The sequence below is a fragment of the Psammomys obesus genome, unplaced genomic scaffold, assembly GCF_907164565.1.
Source record: "Psammomys obesus unplaced genomic scaffold, mPsaObe1.curated_primary_1811, whole genome shotgun sequence".
Lineage (NCBI taxonomy): Eukaryota > Metazoa > Chordata > Mammalia > Rodentia > Muridae > Psammomys > Psammomys obesus.
The window spans coordinates 75,424-99,540 of NW_026587759.1; the positions used below are offsets into that span (position 1 = coordinate 75,424).

Genomic DNA, 24,117 nt, shown 5'->3' on the forward strand with positions numbered 1-24,117 from the left:
CCTCACCTCAGAACTTACTGTGCTGAAGTGTTAGGCTCTCCCTCTGGCACACCTCTTAGACTGTACCCACAAGCAACAACTCTTCCTTCAAGGCTTCTTGCATTGTGATTGTACTAAAAACTCATTCCAATCAGAGAAAGCTGAATTTGGAAGACACTTTGCATATTAGGCAAAGTCATAGGGCACTTTCAACTTAATAGAAAAATCAGTTCTTTTTAGGTAGTAAATGGTTATATATGTATTTGCCCAGTGTGGAGTATACTTGTATTTCAATAAAAAAAAAAAAAATCAATCAAATGGTCTGGCCCTGACATCTAAATTGTAGTCAGATATCTAGTAGAGACTTTTTAAAATAAATATAGAAATATTGTGCTGGTCCCTTCAATACATCTGTTACTTTGAGAGATTTTTCTTTATAATATCTGTCAGTATGTTGGATGATTGGATTACTTGGTAATTTAGTCTGATAATAGGTGAAATCTGTGAATGTTGCCGAAGGACTCATAGAAGACCATTTTGACACCACTGTGAAGATGAGCACCTACCTGGTGGCCTTCATTGTTTCTGATTTTAAGTCCGTGAGCAAGATGACTAAGAGTGGCGTGAAGGTGAGCCTGTGATTGCCTCACAAAATGATCAACCTATGCTCGTGCCCCTAGTTTCAAAACTGGAAGCTCTGTGTTCTTGGAATCCCTCACTCTTAGAAAAAATAGGACGGCTAATGATTCTATTTTCACAGATGCTTACTTGATAGCCCATTTGACCATGCATAAGCCATGAGTTACTTGGCTCTGTTGCTAGTTGGTTCTCTGACCTTGGCTCTTTTCCTTGTGGAATGTAGATTATGCTTCTTTAAAAAGTATAATTTGGCCAGGCATACTGACAGAAACAGCTCTTTGGGAGTTCAAGGTAGCCTGGTATACGTGGCGAATTGCAGGCCAGCCAGGGATACAGAGTGAGACCCTGTCTCAAAAAGAAAACAAAACAAACAAAAAACCCAAAACAACAAAACAAGGAAACAAACAAAGAATAAGATGGACTATGTCTTGCAGAGGTTTCTAAGCTTGCATCTTTCTATAACTATCTGTAGCATTGAAAACAATGTTACTGGTTGTAGGGAAGGAAAGAAGAAAAAGCTGCTAGCCTTCAGTGCTGAGGACAGTTTTAATCAGATGCAAGCTTAGAAACCTCTGCAAGATGTATTCCATCCTGCTTATGGTTGGCTGGTTGTGGTGCCCTGCGGACTTTCTAGAGTCCAGCTGACATTGCACTGCTGCTTTTTAAGTCATCATTTATTACTACCTTCTGAAAACATTAGAGAAAACTGCTTTGAGGCTGTAGTTGTAGCTTTTTATAGTTGTTTTCAGAAATGAAGTTGATTAGGCGCAGCCAGAATTAAAATAATGGAATTCCTAAATGTCTTCTGTAATATTGGCATCCAAATCCCATAGAAAAAACCGTTAAAGCCATTCTCCTCTCCAGTTGTCAGAGGAAGCCACTATGTTCTTTGAATATCCTCCTGTCCTTTTCCTTTAGGTCTCTGTGTATGCTGTGCCAGACAAGATAAATCAAGCAGATTATGCTCTGGATGCTGCCGTGACTCTTCTAGAATTTTATGAGGATTATTTTAACATTCCATATCCTTTACCCAAGCAAGGTAGAGTATTACAGACATTACCAGGTGGCATTTGATGGCCTCCATCATAGATCATATTATTATTGCTGCTGCATTCCCATGCTTCTGTACACTGTCCTTCACATAATGAAATTCCCAGCAGAGTGCAAAGAACAGATTGATCCTTCTGAGAATCCCCTCACCTCTGACTTATACGATCAGCTACTACTGACAGATTACCATGCAGTTCCTGACAGTGCAGCCTGAGGGTGGCTTTGTACTCTGTTGTTGTTAGTAGGAGAGAGAAGAATGCAGAGGCTGTATTATTATTATTATTATTATTATTATTATTATTATTATTATTATTATTATTCATTATCAGTACATACTTTGCAGGATAATAGAAAGCAGCCCAGTAAACTTTCTCAAAAGACTACTTTTGCCTTGTATAAGAAAATGCAGGTTTTATATGAACTCTTAAAGCTTTCGGCTATTGAACTTTTCGGTATATATAACTGTAGGCATCCAAAATACAGTAGATTAGTGAGGTAATTTCTTTTGATTTTTCAGTTCCCAAACTCATGGTCTAACCATTAGAGATGGAGCCAAGCCTAATACCTCAGATCTGTATTCCTAGGTACTCAGGAGGCTGAGACAAGATAATTGAAAGGTCAAGGCCAGACTAATTAATGGAGTGAAACCTGTTTCAAAATTAAAAGTTAGGAGAGGCACATGGATATACCTCAGTGGTAGAGCACTTGCATAGCATGTACAGAGCCCTAGGTTCAATCTCCGGTACTGCCAAGTAGAGGGGGGAGAAAGGGAAACAGAATAAGAAGAGATATACAGAGGAGAGGCTTGAGACCCAAGCCTGGCTTAGTCACATTGCTAACAACGCAGTAGTCATGGAGCCTCTCTTTCTCCACCAGGAAAGCTTCTTTGCCTTGGGAGCTCTCTAATTTTGTATGCTTAGCTTTTTATTTTATCTTAAAACCCACCTACTGTGATATTTACTATGTTTAGGGGAGTATGCAGCTGTAAGATTGATAATGAGCTGTATTCCTTCCTACTGAAGATCTTGCTGCAATTCCAGACTTTCAGTCTGGTGCTATGGAAAACTGGGGCCTGACTACATATAGAGAATCCTCTCTGCTATATGATAAAGAAAAGTCTTCTGCATCCAGTAAGCTTGGCATCACAATGACTGTGTCCCATGAACTTGCTCACCAGGTATGAAAGTTTAATCACACAAAATTTTTTTTGAGAATTTCATAGGTGTATGCAATGTCACAGGATCATACCCACCCCTTATTTCTGCCTCCATTTGACTCTTCCTGAGTCCTCCTTGCAAAACATTAACCTCTCAACAACTTCTTCTTCTTCCTCCTCCTCCTTTGTAACTCCCTGTGTTCACTTGGTGTTGCCCATATGTGCTTGGGTAGAACCCTTCACTGAAGAGTTGACCATATGTACCTGGGTAGAGCCCTTCACTGAAGAACAGGCCGTGTACTGGCAGCCACACCATCAGAGAAGAATGTTTATTAATGGTGTTTGATGTTCATTTCTCTTTTGCGACATGAGAAGCTACTTATACAAGTTATTGTGTTTACTCTTTAATTCAGAGGAGAATTATTTCCTTATATAATTGTTTCATGTTATTTAATGACTGTTGAAAGCTCTTACTTTTACTCTGATAAGTGGCATGCATGCAGAAAGGGGAGGGAGGGTGGGATCGGCAGGGGAGGAGGGAGGGGCTTATGGGGGGATACAAAATGAATAAAGTGTAATTAATAAAAAAAAATAAAAGATTTTAAAAAAAAACAGTATGTTTAAACAGTATGTCAACACTTATAAGCCGATAGTCATTTTACATATCTATAGTTTGTTGCATCTATTCTGTCATAATAGCAGATAATAGAGTTTCATTATAAATTTGCAAATAAGCAGTCACATTTCCCTTTCAGTGGTTCGGGAACCTGGTCACCATGGAATGGTGGAATGACCTTTGGCTCAATGAAGGATTTGCCAAGTTTATGGAATTTGTGTCTGTCACTGTGACCCATCCTGAACTAAAAGTTGTATGTGGTTGATTATGTTTTTAAATCTTAAGTTAATCTGTTGTTTTTTTTCAATGTCTCCTCAAAAGTATTTAGCATTTTTTATTATAGAATTTATAGAAATGATAACTTTATTGGAAGCTTAAGAGATGAATCATGTTTGAAAATGCTGACTGAACTTTTAGTATCAATGAAGTATTAAATTGTATCTTTCCTTAACACTGAAGAAATAGAACTAATGATAAGCTAAGTGTTCTGTGCCATTTTTTAATGTTCAGAGTGCTCATTGCAATTTAAATGCTGGGTACACGCTACTGTTAATATGCATAGGATCCAAACTGACAAATTGTATAAATTTTGACTTAAGTAACCACCCATTACATTATCAACCTAGACTTCTAGATCACAAAGTTAACTTAGAACTCATGTGTATTTAAATACCATGTTTTAACCATGAGAAAAACATAATCAGCAAGCAAAAATAAAATCACTTTCTATAAAAAAATTAATTTTAATATAATTCTTTTCAAATGTGGGTAATTATTTTCCATTTTCTATTTATAAATAGTTTATAGTATCTGTTTATAAATGGTTATTATTATAGTATTACACTATGCATCATAAAAAATGTGTTCTGTTTCTACGTAATCTTTAATAATGGAAAATACAGATACATAGTTGGCTGAATGTACTAAGTAAAGAAAGCTAAGGTTGAAATTTGTTATTTATTATCTTTCACTCTATATCTTAACATTAAAACTATGTATTCTTTGATGGAATCACTGTATGTTTTACTTCCCTTATTTTGTGTTTTGGCTACAAGTGGAATGGTTTTGTTTTTCGGTTAACATGAAATTAACTTTATTTTTAAAGTGGTAAATATTCAAAATAAATGAAATACAAATGGGTTATATACAGCCTCAGTTTCTTGGGTGCTTAGATGCTCTTTAGAACGCTTAGCAATACTATTGTATTAATTCTAGAAATATGAAATTGCTTGACACAGAAATTGGAATTCTAGCCCTGTTACCACAGAACAGGCCTTCATCTTTTTATTCCTTTTTATCTGAATGTAGTTTAGGTGATACTTCCCCCTTTCTTTCTTTTTTCTATGTCAATAGGAAGAGTATTTCTTTGGCAAGTGTTTTAATGCAATGGAAGTTGATGCGCTAAACTCCTCACACCCTGTATCCACACCTGTGGAAAATCCTGCGCAGATTCAGGAGATGTTTGATGATGTTTCCTATGAAAAGGTGAGAGCATTTTGCAGAGGTAGAGTTTGGACACTATGTTCATTAGAAGTTGGATAGAGAAGTTATTACTCAGGCATGGAACAGCTTTCTCTGCATTAAGAGCAACCAGTTTCGATGGCTTTGGTGCCTACTATGCTGGCTGATTTGAGCTCTTTCAGTTTGAACTTGTAGGTTAGCCCATAATCCTAAAGATTAGATTCTGGTCAATTTTTTATCTGTGGTTGAAAATACTGAAAAACTAAGTGCCGCTGCATTCAAATGTACAAACTAGAGAAAATGATTATTTTTCTTATCTTTTCAGGGGGCTTGTATTTTGAACATGCTAAGAGATTATCTGAGTGCAGATACATTTAAAAGAGGAATTGTGCATTATCTCCAAAAGTACAGTTATAAAAACACGAAGAATGAGGACCTGTGGAATAGCATGGTACATGTGAGTAGTGCTAGAGAGCTCTGCATCTGGGGCTGACCAGTTGGCGGTCTAGCTTTGCTTTTGTTTTTGTTCTTTTCTTATGTCGTGGTACTTCTTCACAGAGAACCAAAGTGCTTTCTAGAGAAATGAGGGTGATGTTTTATTTTTGGTTTTAGATTTGCCCCACAGATGGTACACAAACAATGGATGGCTTTTGCTCTAGAAGCCAACATTCATCATCTACTTCAGTAAGTCTCTTCGTCTGTACCTGTCCACCAGTGCATGTTCTTCTCCATATTCTTTGAATGGTATCTCTGTGTCACGAATCACTCCCATCCCAGAAAAGTCTGCATTCAAACTAAACCAGGCTAACACTCTTTTCCAGTTTTGTTAAGAATCTTCTAAGCAAGATGATGTCACAACCTCGGTGACAGAACTTCTTTCAGATACTAATTCTTTTCACTCCACTCTCCCCAAAACAAGTTTAATGGCAGACTAGGATTGGATTATATCAGTCACTTTCAGAGCATCTGAAAAATCACAAAATGGCAGAGAAAACATTTAGACAATTACTATGCACCAGGCATATGCTAACAATTGGGCATATAATGTTCTGTATTCCTGTTAGCAGACTCATGAGCCAAATGTTATTACTAGTCCGGTCTTTAAATATAGTAATGGGAATATGAGATCCAAAAGCATATGGTGGTAACTTGCAGAGTAGGGAACTGAATGCTAGCTTAACTCATGTTTTCAACTTTTCAGCTATCAAATATTCATTCCATCTGAGCCACAAAATGGTCTGATTCTCTTTAATCTAGATTTATGGAATATTTCCATAGACAACTATGGGTAACTAGAAATTCAAGAAAGTTTTATTTACCATATTTTATTTCCTCGTTTATTTATTTGTTTTGCTTTTAGAGATTGTTCTATTAATAGTTTCTAGTTTATGCAGTAGAATATTTTATTCTTTAGCTTTTCCCAAAAGCATTTTTAGTGACAAGGAACACATATTTTGTATTTCCAGTTGCTGGTCAAATAAAAGCCATTTCTGAGCTGTCACTTTAGAAGTACAGCCTGTTCATGGGAATAGTCATGCTGGTGTTGAAAACCTTGCTTCTTTCATCTCTCTTCTCTCATTCTCTTGCTCACATGCCAGCTTGGTGTCAATGGGATATGTCTGGCCATTAGCTGTGCCAAGTAGGGACAACTGTACTACCTGTCAAGACACACAGGTTTAGAGGAGATGATGGAAAGGTAAACAGCCATCGCTCAATGGCTGGGGACTGGAAGGGTGGTTAAGAAGCTGGGGAAAGACAAGAAGCTGCAGAACAGAGGAGGCTGGCAGTGGCCAGTGGATCTGGGAGCACAAGCTGGCTGGCCTCTTCCTCAGAGGTAGATCTCAGGTGACACCTTTTCCTACTTTTGTCTGTAAACCAGCACTGGCTTCAGGAAGTTGTAGATGTGAAAGCCATGATGAACACATGGACCCTGCAGAAGGGCTTTCCTCTGATAACCATCACTGTGAGAGGGCGGAATGTTCACATGAAGCAAGAACACTACCTGAAGGGTTCCGAGAGCACCCCAGAGACTGGGTAATGTCCACAGTGGGAATCTCCTTCTTGGTGGGATAAAATCTTCCTTTTAAAGTCCTGCCCTCACTCCTTTCCTTAGAAGGCTTCAGCTGAATCTATGTGTCCTGTGCAGTTGACTTATACCCTGCCTTTCCAAAAGGATTAAAAGGGCTTTGAATCTCAGTAAAGCTGACAATCTGTCATTAGTGTTACATTATCCTGCTTTGGAGTTTAATAGGATGTCATTTCTAGTTGTTGGCGCGAAGTCAGCTGTGATCTAAGTAAGTGGTTGCTGCGAAGGCACAGTAGACCTAACATTGATTGGAGTTGTCAAAAGAATGTATGTGATTTCTGGGATTAAGAGATACTCAGTTCTCTTCTTTAGAAGTCTGAGTTATATCCTGGAAGCACTTAGTTTGTGCTTCAGAGTATTATTAGAAATGAGGTGTTGCAATTTACAAAATACTTTATGTATCTTTAACTAATTTCAATCAGAACATTGCAAAAGTGCTGAAAAAATTCTCTCTCTCTCTCTGTATATGCTTTACACAGATATGTATTAACTCTATCACACTTGATTATGATTATGTGTATATAAAAGAAAGTATTACATAATATATATAACTTACATGTATGTAGGCAATATGAATACAATAGCATATGTAAAATATTACATATAATACACACCAAGATATACAGAGAAGTTGTATTTTCAAGAAAATAAAAAATTCACTTATGTAATCATAGCACAATTTTCAAAATTAGGAAATAAACTTGACAAAATATAATTTAATCTATAAAGCCTATTCAGTTTTTCCAGATGTTATAAAATGTCTTTATGTCAGAATGGAAAAATTCTACTCCCAAATTTAGCACATTTCATCTTTCATTGCTACATCTTTCTGTTTCACTTTTTGCAGCAGTTCTCCAGATCTTGAGTTTCTTGACATTTTCCCCGAAGTTCAGGCTATTTACTTTACTAGAGTTGCCTTCAACTTATATTTTCTTCTCCTGTTTGTTCTTGATCAAAATCAGGTTGTTTGGAGAAACTCCACAAAAGAAAAGTGACACGTTTCTCTTTGGTACATGATTAGGGAGGGACATGATGCTAATTTGTGCCATTACTAGTGTCATTATTTGAGGTTAGGCTTCAGGCCAATAGTCATTAATCACTTGAGCCTGTTTTTCTCTTCCTACATTAGGGTCTGAGAGGATGAAAGCTAGTTTTGCTGGAAGACAGGCTCATCAAGCTATCAGGTCTTGGCATAACATTTTCAGTACCACACTGTTTTAAAGTAGCCTGGCACATGATAAGTAGATCTCTTAAATGCTGCTTGTTGAGTGGATAAGAACAACGAGCAATGCATACTTGCTTTCTTTCAGGTACCTATGGCACGTTCCACTGACATTCATTACCAGCAAATCAGACTCAGTCCAGAGATTCTTGCTGAAGACAAAGACAGGTATTTTATTATGGAAAAAAAATTAGTTTAATTCAAGTAAGAAATGTAGAAGTGGGTAGAAATTAGCTTCTGAGCTTCTTTAGCTATTAATTTTGATGAAAAGGAAGAGAATTATGTTCAAAATACTTGCTGGACTTTGAAGACAGCTTAATTGGTAGAATGATTATCTTGTAAATATGAGGACTTGCATTTGATCTACAGAACTTACACTAAAAAAAAAAAAAAAAACCACAAATATGAGTGTTGTGGTGTATGCTTGTAACATTAGTGCGGGAAAGGTACAGGCAGAAAGATCCTAACTGGCAAGTTCAAGGCCAGTGAGTGTTCCTATCCCACCTCTTTCCCCAACAAAAAATGTATAGGATCTGAGGAACAACCAGTATTATCTTCTGACCCCGCACATGTATCTACACACACATACCCTCAAATATACACAGAGAATGGGTTTTTCAAAAGGAAGTATAATGTTATAAATTCAAACAGTTGAGAGCTATAACAATAAAAGAATAGATTAACAATGAAAATTCTTATTACTTTGTTAACAATACTGGGAATTATATGTTTGTTAGAATGTGGTTGCAACATTTCCATAGATCTATAAATCTCACATTGACATTTGTCTAACTGGGTTTCTGTTACCTGGGTTCTGCAAGAAATAAATGATATCCATTTGTTCACTATTGGAATTTTCTCAGCTTCTTTGTGTAACCTCTGATCAAAAAAGTGTGTGTCCATCCACAGAGTAAATAGTTGAGATTTATCCTGTTCATTCTAGATGTGCTTATCCTCCCAGAAGCAGTGGAGTGGATCAAATTTAATGTGGGAATGAATGGCTATTACATTGTGCATTACGAGGATGGTGGATGGGATTCTCTTAGTGGCCTTTTAAAAGGAGCACACACAACAATAAGCAGTAATGATCGGGCAAGTCTCATCAACAATGCATTTCAGCTCGTCAGGTAAGACAGGCTGTGTCAATTGTGGTTTATTCTGAAAACAGCTATTACTGTTCAGATACTTGGTTTCTAGAGATGACAGTGATTGATTGCTAATGAGAATTTGAAAAGGCAACCCACCCCAAGTTCTTCCAACAGGGCAACATAGCTTTCAGACTGGTGCTTATCCGCTGGTCTTTAACTTCTAGATGATATAAGATACAGAAACTTTCTCATTAATAACTCAAATCACACAAATGTGCAGGAAACCTTGAGACAGCATCCTAGTGGGTCCCTTGCCTATTCCTACAACTTTGTTCTGCAGCTTTTCTGGTCATGATATCCAAAATGGAGTTTCTCCCATGCTGAGCCCTTAATCCTCTTAAAGCCTTCTTGCCAGTGCTTCACATTGCATTCATTTACTGTACCAAAAGAGAGATGAATTCCACAGCATATTTATAGAATATAAGTTATATAATTAGGTCTTATCAAATAAATTATCTTTGACTACCCGAGGCTGGAGTGAATAGTACATTCATTCTTCCCTGTTTTTTACGGGGAAGTAAGTATTTTCCAAGCTGAAAACATGAAAGCTTTCATTATTTAGGCAGTGGTGAAGTTCTGAGAGAGCCATCTGGGTGGGATGAGGCAGCTCTGTTTTTCTCAGAATCAGTGTCAGTCTGTCCCAGTGTAGAGTTGTTCTCTCCGGTTCTGTTATTACTGCAATGAGCCTCCTAAGGTGCCAAAAGCAAGAAGAAGTTAAAGGTTGCTTAACTTCTTCTAAGTTCATCTGCATGGCCTACTGCTACTGGAATTCTAGAGTGGGCTTATATCCAGGAAATTTTTGAAAAGAGCAGATGATTGTGACAGAAATTTCTATTTTTTTTCTAAGTAGCAGTCTACCTGGCCTGGTTCCCTTGAGCTTGGATTGAAGTTCTTAGCTTAGTGTAGAAATTCAGTTTGATGTATTCTATGTGACAGACATTAACACGCACCATTTTATCACAGCCATAAGCTGGACTTTGCACTATAGTCTTGTGTGTAACCAAAACAATTCTAATGCATAAAAGTCATTATTATATATGATTGCTGCTTGGCTATAAGATTATTGCAGTATATGTTGAAGCAAAAAGAAGATTTCTTATAAGCCTGTAACCATGATCTTTCTTCCTCAGCATTGGAAAGTTATCGATTGAAAAAGCCCTGGATTTAACCCTGTACTTGCAAAATGAAACTGAAATTTTGCCTGTATTCCAAGGTTTGAATGAACTGATACCTATGTATAAGTTAATGGAGAAAAGAGATATGAATGAGGTGGAAACTCAATTCAAGGTAAAGCCTGAGATTAATCATGTAGCTACAGTATAACTGCATTTTTTATGGGTGAAGAGAGTACTCATTATTCTATGTGTCTGAATGTATATACAAATACATATATGTCATTCTATACATTAAAGAAAAACAAATAAAAATTCAGCTAAGATTGACTAGCCAACATTAGGCTGATACTGAATTTGAATAATATTATTAAATTCTGTACTTAATTTTCATGGTTTTAGTTCACCATAAGTATTTTATTTCACTGCTATGATTACTAATCCTGATATTTTCCAGGATTCTAAAGGGCAGTTGAAGAAGAAACACAAAATTTCTATTTTTGATAAAATATTGTGAGAATTTGCACACTTTGCGCATAAAATTTAGTCTGTTCATTCTGATTTAAGTAGAAGGGACATCTTTAGAAAAGATTGCTATGTTTTTGTTGTTTTTTTTTTTTTTTGTCCATTTTATAACTGAATTTAATACGGTTGTCAGCTTTAAAGGAGTGGGGTTGAGCTGTAAGGATTAGTTCCCACCTGAAATTCTTTTTTCTTGAATGGAGTCTGTTCACTCAGCGTTATTAAAATACACTGAATATGCATTTTTGTGACATTTCCTATCACCAGAAGTCCCAGGCTATGTAAGTATGAGATGCTCTGAGACAGTACACCCAATACCTGTCACTGCTCCTGCCCTGTTCCACAGGCCTTCCTCCTCAGGCTGCTGAAGGACCTCATTGATAAGCAGACTTGGACAGACGAGGGCTCTGTCTCAGAGAGAATGCTTAGGAGCCAGCTCCTCCTCCTCGCATGTGTGCATAAGTACCAGCCCTGTGTGCAGAGGGCAGAGGGCTATTTCAGAGAGTGGAAGGCATCTGATGGAAACATGAGGTCAGTTCCTGTGACTATGCAGTGCAGATTATTGATGTACAGGTTATCCTTCCTGTTACCCATCATTAGCACTAACCACTGGAAGAAGCTGGATAGACAAGTCTTTCCTACTGCACCTTCTTGGAAAATAAATTGCCTTTTCAAGTTTGTACATTTCTAAACTTACTGTCTTAAGAAATGCAACAAAGAACTTCTATGCCCCAAAATCAAATGTCTGGGGAGTTAGAACACAATTATGGTAACTCGTACTTTGTGGAATGTGTATAAAATGAGTGGAGTGACACAGCCATGCCAGGTTGAAACAGAGGCAATGCATTTTACAGAAGTCTTCAGAACCCCGCCCAGAGTGTCTAGTAATTGTTTATACTGGAGAAGATAGGCAATATTTGGAATCTCCGATCCTACTAGTCATCAGTTCTTTTATATTTGGAACTTTCATGGCAATTATCTGAATACCTGGCTTTAATGGGCATGTTTACTAACCATAATGCTATTGAGATTCCTGACTTTTCTTCATGAAATACAATTTTAATCTCAATTGAATCTCTTTTGCTTCATTTCAAAAATATTAGATGTGTAGGGATTTATGAATGACATTTGTTAATGTATTTCTGACAAATAATAATGTTAGACATTTTCTCTTGCCTCTTTTCATAAAGTGTTTCAGGAGGAAACAGTAATACATGTTTTCAGGAGTGCAGCTGTGGTCATGGAACTAGTTCGTAATTGGTCCCCATTATGCATCTAAGAACATTTGGTCTGTCTCAGGATCTAACACCTTTATTCTTTCCATAGCCTCCCTGTTGACGTGACCTTGGCAGTGTTTGCTGTGGGGGCCCAGAAAACAGAAGGCTGGGATTTTCTTTGTAATAAATATCAGTCTTCTTTGTCAAGTACTGAGAAAAGCCAAATTGAATTTGCCCTTTGCATAAGCCAGGACCCAAAAAAGCTTCAGTGGTGAGTTATGCATTGATGTCTACATGGCCAAGGGATTTGCTTGACATAAGATTGTTCTGGCACTTATTTTAGCTCTATTGCCTAGGAATTATTCATTCTGATGGAAACACTGTGCATATGGGCATATACCTAATGAGGATGCCAAGTAATTAGAACCAAGTTTAGGGGAAAATATTTAAGGAGCATGTATTGTGTATCTTTACAGCAGTAACATATTTGAAATATTTAGAGATACTTTTAGAAACTGTTCTTCTGAAGAAATGAGAGATTATATGGCGTAGGTCTTTTAAACACTATATAAATGTTAGCTTTTAATCATGTTGCTGGTGGGTTTATCGAGACTACCAATTTATCTTTATTGGGACTTTATTGTTGGCATTCTGAATTTTTCTTTTCTAAGTTATTTTACTGAAGATTTTTGTAACTCTTCAATCACTTATAATTCATTACTAGTATTTCTTCTTTTAATCATTACAGGCTCCTAGACCAAAGTTTTAAGGGTGAGATAATAAAAACTCAGGAATTTCCACATATTCTTATACTCATTGGCAGAAATGCAGTGGGTTATCCATTGGCCTGGAAGTTTCTGAGGGAAAATTGGAATAATCTTGTACAAAAGTAAGTAGTGCCAAAATTGTGGTGGTATTTGATGCATTCTTTTTTCCACACCCCCTCTCCCTCTGTGTGTTTAACTTTTGCTATTTATATGAAAGCGTATTGTACATTAACGATAGCTTTTCAAATTAAAATACCCTTATTTTATTTAAAGCCTTAATCCATTACTGATCTATTGCTCTAGACAGTAATGTTTTCCATCCCATCTGCTTTTCCCTGTACTCCCTGACTTGCCTGAAGCCTATGTCCTCCAAGGCTAGGGTAGCTTTCCCCTCACTCGTATAGCATGGCATACAGCTGTCATTTCTTTTAGGTTCTTAGCCTTCTAATTAGTACTTGGTATGCATTGCATTTTACAAATAGATTGTTTAAATGCTATAGGATATATAAGACACTTAAAATGTACAGTAAATGGACACATTTTGGCCTTTACTAGGTTTGAACTTGGCTCACCAGCCATAGCTCACATGGTAACGGGAACAACAGAACGGTTTTCCACCAGAGCACGTCTTCAAGAGGTAAAGATGTGGGTGTATGCATGTGTGTGTAAAATTCTATGTTTTTTTTAAACGTAAGTGACAATTAGCTACTAAATATGGGCAGGAACAATAGTTGTGATAGATTGAGAATGATTCTTGTCTTTTGGATGGAACTTTTGAATTCCAACGTATATGCTTCTCATGAGACAAGCTTTAATCTGCAATTAAAAACTTGGACTTTATCAGCTGTTATAGCATATGCATTTAATCCAAAAACTCTGGAGGTAGTAGCAGGCAGATATTGTGAGGTAAAGGTGAGCCTGGTCTACAAAGCAGGTTCCAGGCCAGTCAGGACTCCATAGTGACACCCTATCTCAAAACAAAATAAACAGGAAGAACAAAAACTTCAGCTTAACAAAGATAACTCATCACAATTGGCCCTTATTTAAAGACTTTAAAAGTGAATCCTAGAGGTGCAGACAGCTGATGTGGTCAGCTATGTTAGAAGAGGCAGTGTCCAGGTGCTTCAGTATCCAATGCCATATTCTCTTTTCACTTATATATTTTATGATTTTTAGAAAATCTATAAAATCAATCTGTAAAATGAATGTTAAGGTTTGCTGGTGTTTAATTTCTTGAGTTCTTTATATATTCTGGTTAGCCCTCTGTCAGATATAGGGTCAATAAAGGTTCTTTCCCAGTCTGTAGGCTCTTGTTTTGTTCTGTTGACAGTGTCCTTAGCTTTACAGAAACTTTTCGGTTTCATGAGGTTCCATTTGTTGATTGTTGATCTTAGAACCTGTGCTGTGGATATTCTTTTTTTTATATTAATATTTTTTATTTTTATTATTATTTTTATTATTTCCCTCCCAATCCTCCCCTCCCTCCCTCATCTCCTCCCTGCCCCCTTCCAAGTCCACTGAGAGGGGGTTTCCTCCTCTCCTTCCATCTGGCCCTAGCTTATCAGGTATCTTCAGGATGGTTGCAATGTCCTTATCTGTGGCCTAGCCAGGCTGCTCCTCCCTCAGGGGGGAGGGGAAGCTGATTAGTTCATGTCAGAAACAATTCCTGTCCCCCTTACTAGGGAACCCACGTGGGATACTGAGCTACCATGGGCTATGGCTGTGGATGTTCTGTTCAGGAAGTTGTCTCCTGTGCCAGTGAGTTCAAGGTTCTTCCCACTTCTTATAACAGGTTTAGTGTGTCTGGTTTTATGTTGAGGTCTTTGATCCACTTGAACTTTAGTTTTGTGCAGAGTGATAAGTATGGATATATTCACTTTTTTTTACATGTAGACATCAAGTTAGACCAGCACCATTTATTGAAGTTGCTATCTTTTCCCATTTATGGTTTTGGCTCCTTGGTTAAAAATCAAGTATCTGTAGCTATGTGAGTGTATTTCTGGGTCTTTGATTCAATTCCATTGATCCACTGGCATTCTGTGCCAGTACCATGCTGTTTATATTACTGTTGCTCTATAGTGCAGCAATTCTGGCTTTTTTGTTGTTGTTTTGTTTTTCCATATGAAATTGAGAATTGTTTTTTCAAGGTCTGTAAAGAACTGTGTTGCTATAGACAGTTCAGTTTCCATGTGGGTTCCCTAGTAAGGGGGGCTGGGGTTGTCTCTGAAATGAACTCAGTGGCCAGCTCTTTGATCACCTCCCCCTGGGGGGGGGTACAGCCTTGCCAGGCTACAGAGGAAGACTATGCAACCAGTCCTAATGAGACCAGGGTCAGATGGAAGGGGAAGAGGACATCCCCTATCAGTGAACTAGGGGAGAAGCATAGGGGGAGAAGGTGGGAGGGTGGGACTGGGAGGAGATGAGGGAGGGAGGTATAGTTGGGATTCAAAGTGAATAAATTGTAATAAATAATAAATTAATTAAAATAAATGTTAACAAATGAAAGGTTGCATAGAAGATAGGAGATAATTATATGAGGGAACTACATGGAAGATACTTATTGCAATGATGTTTAACAGTTATCACAGAACTTCCTAATGCTCAGGCAAAAATAAGAAATTGGTATGAAACTGATAAGAGGGAACACAAGACATCCATATATTCTTCAAAACAGACTTCTTCTCACTCCTCTAAACAGCCTGCTGCAGAGTTCTTAGAGAGGCACATCTGAGTTGGGTATTCAGCTGTGTCTCTGTGGCAAAAGACACAGTCTAGGGTCAGTAGAAGTGTTGAGAACTGGCTTTGCTAGAGCTTGTATAGAAGTCCACATTTCAGCATGATGCCATAGTGGACTCCTTAAAGATAAGTTAAATATTTTAGCCAATAAGTGACGTGAAAATACTGATGTCTTATTGTTGAAGAGTGCCCAAAGTGAGCTTTAGTCAAGGTCTTGGGTCCTGCAGCAATATAATGAGTGGAAGCACAGCGTGGGGCAGGGAGGAGAGCATGTCTACTCTTTTCCCCAGCAAGAGGCAACTGGACTCTCAAATAGAGCAACTCTGCCTCATTTTTCACTGGAACTTGGTCTTCCTTAACACTCAGTCTTGTCCCCACCCAATATTCCAGTATTTGTGGTGTCATGATGTAGATTTTTGAGGAATTATCTGTCTAGAATTCATGCTAAATAAGTAGTACATCTTAGCCTACTCTTGCTTCCTGACTACAAAAACAAAACAAAAAACAAAATGGGTTAATGCTGTGGACATTTCTAATGTTAAGAACTCTTGAAAGTGAAAGGAAATAGTACAATTTTCACTGCTTTGGCAAAGGCAGCCTATCCATCATTGGAGCTTAAGGTTTCAGACACCTAGGAATGCAACAAGAACAAAGACATATTCTGAGGAGAGTGCTGTAGGTCTCTTTTCTCTCTGGAACTGTGGGAAGCTGTAGGAATGAAGCAGGAATTGTGGATTGGGATAAATATATTTGCTAAGTTTGAGATAACTTGCTAAGAGCTCCATACCTTACAATGTTGGCAGTTAGAATACACAAGGCCAGGTCCAAGGGAAAGACTGCATTTACGTGGTTGATTCTGTTTTCCTCTGTAAGGAAGATGCTCTGCAGTTTCTGCTTTTCAGGCATCATTTAGAAACATAAATGTGATATAATGGAATCCATATTAAATAGATACACTCAACTAAACCTTAGTTATCAACCGGTAATCAGCAAAGCCTTTTAAAGTCTAGCAACTGTGAATAAATAAAAGCTACAGGCAAAAATTTGAACCTGACCTCATGGGGCATGAGCTCATTTTGTGTACCTCACACTTAAGTTATATATAATCATATCCTGGTACCTGGGACTTCCTTCCTTATAGAATGTTAGCAAATGCTTGCATGATAGCTTTACTTCCTTTAACTGCCCCTATATTACCATTTGCTTGATTAACAAAAGTAATCCTTTTAAAACCCACTTTTCCTTCCCAAGGTAAAAGAATTCTTCAGCTCCTTGAAAGAAAATGGTTCTCAGCTCCGTTGCGTTCAACAAACCATTGAGACCATTGAAGAAAACATTCGATGGATGGATAAGAATTTGGATAAAATCATAATATGGCTGCAAAAGAAAAAGCAGGAACTGTTGTGATTTGTTTCTTGCCAAGGTTTTTTGATTTATAATCAGCAAAATTTTGTTCAATATGAATATTTTCAAACTAAAGATGGTTATTTGGCCCCCCACTGAAAATATTTTCTTATTTCGCTTCACTTGATCTTGTCTGAGAAAAGTTTGTCTCCAAAATCTGTTGCTGCTGTGGGTCTGTCAGACAGATGTTGCCCTGCAATATAAACCCAAGTGCCCAGCTCTTTGCCACAGAAAAGCCAAGGGGCTTCTTCTCATTTTTTTTAATTCATGCTTCAGCCCTGCAACTTGCAAATCCCTGTGCCTCCTGTGTCTGTCAGTCATGAGTGTCTCTGCAGGACTGAATACTGTGGCACACTACAGCAAATGCTTTGATCATCAGTCAGGCTGGAAAGTGGCTGTGCAGCAGCCCTGCTGTAGACCCATCCAGGTCTACTGTCCACTCTTATCCTGGCTTCATGCTTGGGTGCTGTCTTGCAGGGTCCAGTTAACCAGGCAGGCATCTTTGCTCTCTGGGTTTTACTACTAGACAACTCTAGGAGTTTGGAGTTTCAATCCAGGATGGAGTGAATAGAGGCATTTCTTTCCTTATGCTTGCCTTGGGCTGGTTTTCACCTTGTCTTAGTCCTGAGAGGTGCCTTTCTTTTCTACAGAGCGCTATTCTGTTTGTCTCTAGTAACCACTTTCTATTATCCACTCAGGGTGAGGGACAACAGCAGGAACTTGGTGATAACAGTCATGGTAGTACTTTTTGTTTTTACACAACCTACCTGAAATTTTTTTTTAATGTGCATAGAGAACTCTTTTCAGATAATCAAAATATGAGAACCACCTACTTCCTCTGGAAGGTCACTTTTAAAAATGCAGAAAGCATTCAGATTTGTATGATATTGTAAGATATACTGGAGAGTCTCTGACCCCTTTAGTAGGGAATGGTGGTTTAAATTCCCAAATAACTCATATTGACACTTACTGCACATAAAGGACTCCTAAAGGATACTGTGAATAATGAGCTTCTATTAATAAAGGGAAAGAATGCTGTCAGTCTTACATAAGAATTTTTAGATGTATGGCATAAGTGACAGGAAGGATGTCGACATACAGTGCTATAACAGACTTTGTAATGGAATGACTTTGGGGTGGGGGTCTCAAGTGTCTTGTTTTCAATGCTCTAACAAAATATCTGAGATAATCAGCTTAAATAAGCAAAGTTTTTGTTTCAGTGCTTTTAGGCTATGGTTTACTGGCTCTGTTGTTACAGGCCTGTGCTGAGACATTATGGCTAACATAACAGGTATCAGGGAAAAATGCTTGCCCATTAGTGGCCAGAAAACAGAAGAGCCAGAGAGGAGGAGCCTGGAGACACAGTGTACCTGTCAAAGCCATACAATTAGAGACTGGACCTACTTCCTCCAGCTAGGACCTACCTCCTAATAGCTCATTCAAGTATGAAGCTATATAAGTGAATAGTAAGTACAGATGGATTAATCCATGAAGGAGCAGAACCCTCATGATCTAGTTCCCTCTCTTACTCTTGCCACCAACTGGGAGCCAGGACTTCAACACCTGAGCCAGCTGGTGGGACCCTTCATATCCAAACAACAATCGATGTGTTTACAATTCTATTTTTATATTGACTGCATGTGATGGCTTGAAAATAAAATAAAAATAATTCACTGGTAGTTTTTCCCCACACTACATCTTAAAAAGAACACATAGCCAAGATTTTCACTTAAAATATTTTTCTTTAATTGCATTTTATATCTTGATTAATGAAACACAAATGCTGATTTTTGCTTTGGTCTCCTTCAGTTTTGGAAAAGCCCATTTTCTAAACAGATAAAATATTATATATGCAGCAACTTTTGGGTAATAACAACCACCTGTTATCTACTTTTAAGGCGATATCTGCAATTATTTTCTCCTTACTAGTATTTAAAACATAAAAGGTTAAAAAAAAAAAAAAGGACTCCTTTAGATCCTGTGGCTTCCTCAAGACACTAAGTTACCAGCAAATCCTCAAGTCTTGAGGACAATCCTAATTAAAACCTTAAATGTGTGTGTTTTTGTAAAGGCACTCTTAAACTTATGTTTTGTGACATCATTTGAAAATATTCCTATATGTGCATGGAAATTTGTGTACTACAGCCTTGGAAGTATATCTGTCAGTGCCAAAGGTTGCAGCATGTTTTTAGGAACAAAGAGCAGACTAACACCTATCCTGCCGACATACAAGGATTGACACCAATGAGTTCAGAGTGATCAAGGAGTATATTCTTGTCAGGGCTGCCCTTTTTATGAGACTGGGATTTTAACACTCTGCGGGTAGATTCTGAAATGTAACAGGTACCTGCATGATTTGCAGAGAGTACTTGGAGACTAACATGATTGTTATTACCTTTGCTTGGGCTTAAATCCGAATAAAACTTTTACATTGATGGCAAAGAAGGCTGTGATCTCTAGAAACAAGAAAATTGAACTTAATATTTTTTTTCCAGCATTCATTGCCAGGGAATAGAAATGGAATTAAACCTTTATCAAATTTCCATCAATGATACCAGTGCAGTACCCAGAAAAATCTGAGATACTATTCAAAGGTGTTAGGATACCTTAACTTGCTTTGGTATTGAAGGTGATTTTAAATTTCAGTGTATACATACATACATACATACACACATTTGTGTGTATGTATATCTTGTTTTTAAGGAAGTTCATTTTTGTGTTTGGTAAAGTTGACTTCCATAAGCCAAATGTTACAGACTGTAGCAAATCGCTCTAAGCAAATGATTACAATTTTGGGTTTCGCTAAGCTAGTGGAAACCACAGTTTCATGCCATGGTAAACCATTATAGTTTCAAGACATATGAGTATTCTAAAAATTCCAATTTCATTGCTGAATGTTTCTGTGCAGTGACGTCTCTCGCCTGTGCTTTGCTTGTCTGCTGACTTAGTTCAAGTCTCAGTGTGTCCTAGACAGTGTGTCTGACCATGAGTAGAAGTCCTCATTCCTAGTAAAGAAGAATTCCGGCAGGAAAGGAGACTGCTGCTCCCAATGTTTATCTAGGTTATTCATCATTAATTTATTAGCAGCCCCAAAATAGTAATGTGCCCAATGTACAATATTTTATATTTGGGTTATCAACATTAACCCAAAGATACATCAAATACAGTTCAAAAGCCCAAGAGGAAAAAAAAGTAATAAGGAATCAGAATACTGACAAAAGAAGAGAACATTACTTTTCAAATGCTAAAAAAATTAAATGCAAACCAAAAATACTAATGAGATTTATAGGCACTGTGTGTATAATGTGCAAAAGTCTGCAAAGGTTTTTTTGGGATTTTTGGCATTTTAGCAAACTATCAAATATATTTCTTACAAATATAAAGCTTCCTTCTCCCACCCAAAGGTAATTAAAAATCTTTGAAAGGTATCAATACTCAATACAGAACACAAGTGACCCAGACAAATTCATTTTCTTTCTGGAAAAAAAAAAATCAAACCAATGTCTGAGATGTCAAAAGATATAACAAATACCACTGTCTAGATGCCACCCAGAAAAATTGTCACCAAAGCCTTTGTTCTTCAAAAGTCACCGTCCACCAACTGAAGAATTTCTATTTAGATCCCCTGAAAATAGAAGGAAATATGAGTGGGTTATTAATTAAAGTCGTCAGGTAACTCTAAGAAAATCAGTACACCAGGACACCTGCTCTAGTTAGTGTGCTGTTTTCTCTCCAGGAAACAAAGCGGACCTTGGTAAGAGAGCTGGACCTGACTTAACCCATGTTTTGTTAAGATACAAATCCCGCTTTTCATTTTCACTGAGTGTGTGTATGTCATGGTGTGCACGTGGAAGTCAGAGAGCCACTTTCATGAATCTATCGTGTGGCTCTGGGAGGATGACATAAACTCCACTTTGTCTCCATTTTAGGACCAGGCCTCCCTTTAAAAGTCTTTCCGTCTCCCCTGTCTTTCATAAGATTCCCTGCACTCTGCCCAAAGTTTGGCTATGAGTCTCAGTCCCTGCTCCAATACCTCGATCAGAGTGCAGGTAATCTTATGAAAGAAGGGGAAAGATAGAAAGACCTGGAGGAGATAGGAGCTCCAAAAGAAGACCAACAGAGCCATAAAAACTGAGCTCTGGGGGCCCTGAAGAGAATGATTCCCCAAACAAAAAAACAATACATGGAGAGGACCTAAAACCCTGGCTCAGATGTAGCCCATAGACTCAGTCTCCAAGTGGGTTCCCTAGCAAGGGGAGCAGGGACTTTCTCTGGCATGAACTCAGTGGTAGGCTCTCTGATTACCTTCCCCAGGTGGTGGTGGGGTGGCCTTGCCAGTCCACAGAGGAAGACAATGCAACCAGTTCTGATGAGACCTGATAGGCTAAGGTCAGATAGAAGGGGAGGAGGAACTCCTCTGTCAGTGGACTGGGGGAGGGGCATAGGAGGAGAAGAAAGAGGGAGGGTAGGATTGGGAAGAGACGAGGGAGAGGCTACAGCTGAGACACAAATTGAATAAACTGTAATAAATGATAATAATAAAAGAAAAGTCATCAGTCCCAGGAATTATTCTATAGGTCACCAATTCCAGGAACAAGACCATAAAATCCCCTACCCAAGGAACAGCCTGGAGATAACCACAAGAATGAAAAAATATCTTATCCCAGAATGGGGCATCTGTGCTGAGGAGCCTTATCTCACATCCTGTAGTCACACATTCATGGCAAAGGAATGCAGCCCACTGACCACCTGAATGAAAGCCAGTTAGGAATTTACCCTTGTAATTCCCCAGCACCCACCAATGAAGTTTTAGATTACCTAACCGTTGCTAGAATTCCCCTAGTTTCCTATAGAAAGGCCTTTGAGCCTTTCTCTAAGGTCACCATTTTGTAAAATGGTTTGACCCTTGCTTGCAGGTTTTTGTGAAATAAAACACCCTTGCCAACTGCATATGTGAGTGGTGGTCTCTCTTCAGTGATTTTGTACTTAACAACTCCCAAGAGTAGAACTTGCGTCAGCCTTGGTGGCAAGCATCTTTACCTGCTAAGCACTGTGCCAGCTCCATTTAAGGTTTTTGGTGGTTTGCAGTTTTTTTTTGTTTTGGTTTGGTTTGGGTTTTTCTGTTTTATTTTGTTTTTTAGCTTTGCTGAGCATGCAATTTTATTTTATGTCTTTTAGGAAGGCCAGAGCCCATCTATTGAAGAATAGGTCAGAATCAATCATTGTTCTTTCCAAAATTGAGACAAACAGAAAGGTTAAAAGGTTAAATTCCCAAACTCTGTAATTTCCAGCACTCAGCATGCACTGTTATTTCAGATATCCATTAATGCCATGTTGCTACAAATCCTAATGTGTTAATATGCTTTGCAGCAAAAACCTGCACAACCATTTGGATTTCAAAGAGTCTACTAGCTTCTAGTGTATGATCCTTAAAAGTCTGAGTGCTTTAAAGTGTTCTTTTTGTTTTGTTTTGCTTTTTCAAGATAGGGATTCTTTCTGGAACCCTGGCTATCCTAAAACTCTCTGCAGACCAGGTTGTCCTCGAACTCAGAGCTCCACCTGCCTCTGCCTCTAGATTGCTAGAATTAAACGCATGCACCACCTGGCTTTTTAAAGAATTCTTAATCATATACTTTAAAAAAAAAGTTTTAGTAGCACAATAATTCCTTTAGGGCTTTTTAGAAAGTGGAATACTTTGAATTTTGCAACATGTGTTTCCTGAGAGTACTCCACAAGTATAAAATACTTAAAAGAAATACTTCCTGTCACTCCCCATAATGTTGGTTGCTAGAAGGGACAGTTATTGCTATTTACAATGAAAATTCAACTTACCAAATATGTGAACTTTAGCTTGCATTTTCGTCAGCCTTTGGCTTGGACACTTCCTCTGTCTAAGGGGGAAGCAAAGCTATAATGAGTGCTTTCATCTCTAAATCAGTGCTGAACAACTAACTCATCAGGAAAGGTTAATAAGAAAATGAGCACCTGGGGATTAAACAACAAAAGACAAAATGGCCTCATCTCTATTTTTCTTCATTTGACACAAACATGCTCTGTCCTTTGAACTCAGCTTTTAAGTTATAGGCTGTGAGTAGCCTTAATTGATTCTACATTTCTCACTTTAAACTTATTTTTTAATAGACTCTATAAGAAAAGTTTCAAATGCAGAAGTATTTCTGGAATTAGAATGACAGTGTTCCCATCCCACGGTGGCCGCACCCTTTTCTTCACTGGGAGGAAGCTGGCTGGCTAATCCCTTCTGTGTAGGGTGACTATACTTCTGCTTTGTGTGAATGGGTTGATCAATAATTTTTATAACTATAATTAAATTATAAGGGATTAAAAAATTTAACTTATTTGAGACATAATAGTCTTGTATCCTGTGATAAAATCAATTACATGAAGAGTTCATTAGTTTGTTCTTAAGAAGTGTTGACACAATCAATGAAAAAAAAAGACTATAATTTTGAAAGAAAGCAAGGATGGATATATTCTAGAGTTTGGAGGAAGGAAAGGGATGGGGTAATGATTTAATTATATTATAATCTCAAAAGAGTGTTAATGCAATTAGACTATTAAGGTAGTACCTTTAATTTCTTATTATGTTCAGAAGATTGTAGTTATCTAAGTCATACATGGAATTGGAAGGAACTTAAAGATTGAGCCAGTTTCCATCCTGACTACAGCTTGAGGAAGTTTAGTGATATGAAGTGTCCAACTCTTGTGCTACGTATGCCTAATTCTCAACACTTAACTTGAACCTGTAACTTCCACCCATTCGCTTTTATTCTACTTTGCACAACTATCTGCTATATGAACTGGATATCAAATGCCCCTTAAAGAGCCATGTATAAAATTCTTGGCCTCAGGGGGAACTACTGAAGGGTGCTACAGACTTTCACAAGGCAGAGCCTTAGGCCATTGAGCATGTGCCCCTTTCTCACTCAAAGTTATGGCACCCCATCTCTTCTGTGTTTCCTAAATTCTGGAATAAGCAGTTGA

The 24,117-nt window shown here is 37.9% G+C and overlaps 2 protein-coding genes across 12 annotated transcripts in view; one reads left to right on the forward strand and one right to left on the reverse strand.

The window, feature by feature from the left end:
* The window catches only part of Erap1 (endoplasmic reticulum aminopeptidase 1), a 30,004-nt gene extending 12,787 nt beyond the window's left edge, over nucleotides 1–17,217 (forward strand). The window contains exons 4-19 of one of the 2 annotated variants that reach the window (XM_055604004.1): nucleotides 474–608; nucleotides 1,537–1,657; nucleotides 2,691–2,845; nucleotides 3,580–3,693; nucleotides 4,794–4,925; nucleotides 5,227–5,358; nucleotides 5,514–5,585; nucleotides 6,781–6,935; nucleotides 8,298–8,377; nucleotides 9,153–9,336; nucleotides 10,488–10,644; nucleotides 11,338–11,522; nucleotides 12,318–12,479; nucleotides 12,957–13,097; nucleotides 13,531–13,612; nucleotides 16,963–17,217. In XM_055604004.1, coding sequence (XP_055459979.1) covers nucleotides 474–608; nucleotides 1,537–1,657; nucleotides 2,691–2,845; nucleotides 3,580–3,693; nucleotides 4,794–4,925; nucleotides 5,227–5,358; nucleotides 5,514–5,585; nucleotides 6,781–6,935; nucleotides 8,298–8,377; nucleotides 9,153–9,336; nucleotides 10,488–10,644; nucleotides 11,338–11,522; nucleotides 12,318–12,479; nucleotides 12,957–13,097; nucleotides 13,531–13,612; nucleotides 16,963–17,118 — 2,163 coding nt within the window. In that variant the 3' untranslated portion in view covers nucleotides 17,119–17,217. The remainder of the gene's footprint in view (nucleotides 1–473; nucleotides 609–1,536; nucleotides 1,658–2,690; nucleotides 2,846–3,579; nucleotides 3,694–4,793; nucleotides 4,926–5,226; nucleotides 5,359–5,513; nucleotides 5,586–6,780; nucleotides 6,936–8,297; nucleotides 8,378–9,152; nucleotides 9,337–10,487; nucleotides 10,645–11,337; nucleotides 11,523–12,317; nucleotides 12,480–12,956; nucleotides 13,098–13,530; nucleotides 13,613–16,962) is intronic. The other variant, XM_055604005.1, reaches the window with a different exon arrangement.
* A 2,958-nt stretch (nucleotides 17,218–20,175) lies between these two features.
* Nucleotides 20,176–24,117, reverse strand: part of Cast (calpastatin) — a 99,595-nt gene continuing 95,653 nt past the window's right edge. For all 10 annotated transcript variants that reach the window (XM_055604009.1, XM_055604007.1, XM_055604016.1 and 7 more), the window contains 2 exons: nucleotides 22,948–23,006; nucleotides 20,176–20,740 (listed from right to left, as the gene is read on the reverse strand). In XM_055604009.1, coding sequence (XP_055459984.1) covers nucleotides 22,962–23,006 — 45 coding nt within the window. In that variant the 3' untranslated portion in view covers nucleotides 20,176–20,740; nucleotides 22,948–22,961. The remainder of the gene's footprint in view (nucleotides 20,741–22,947; nucleotides 23,007–24,117) is intronic.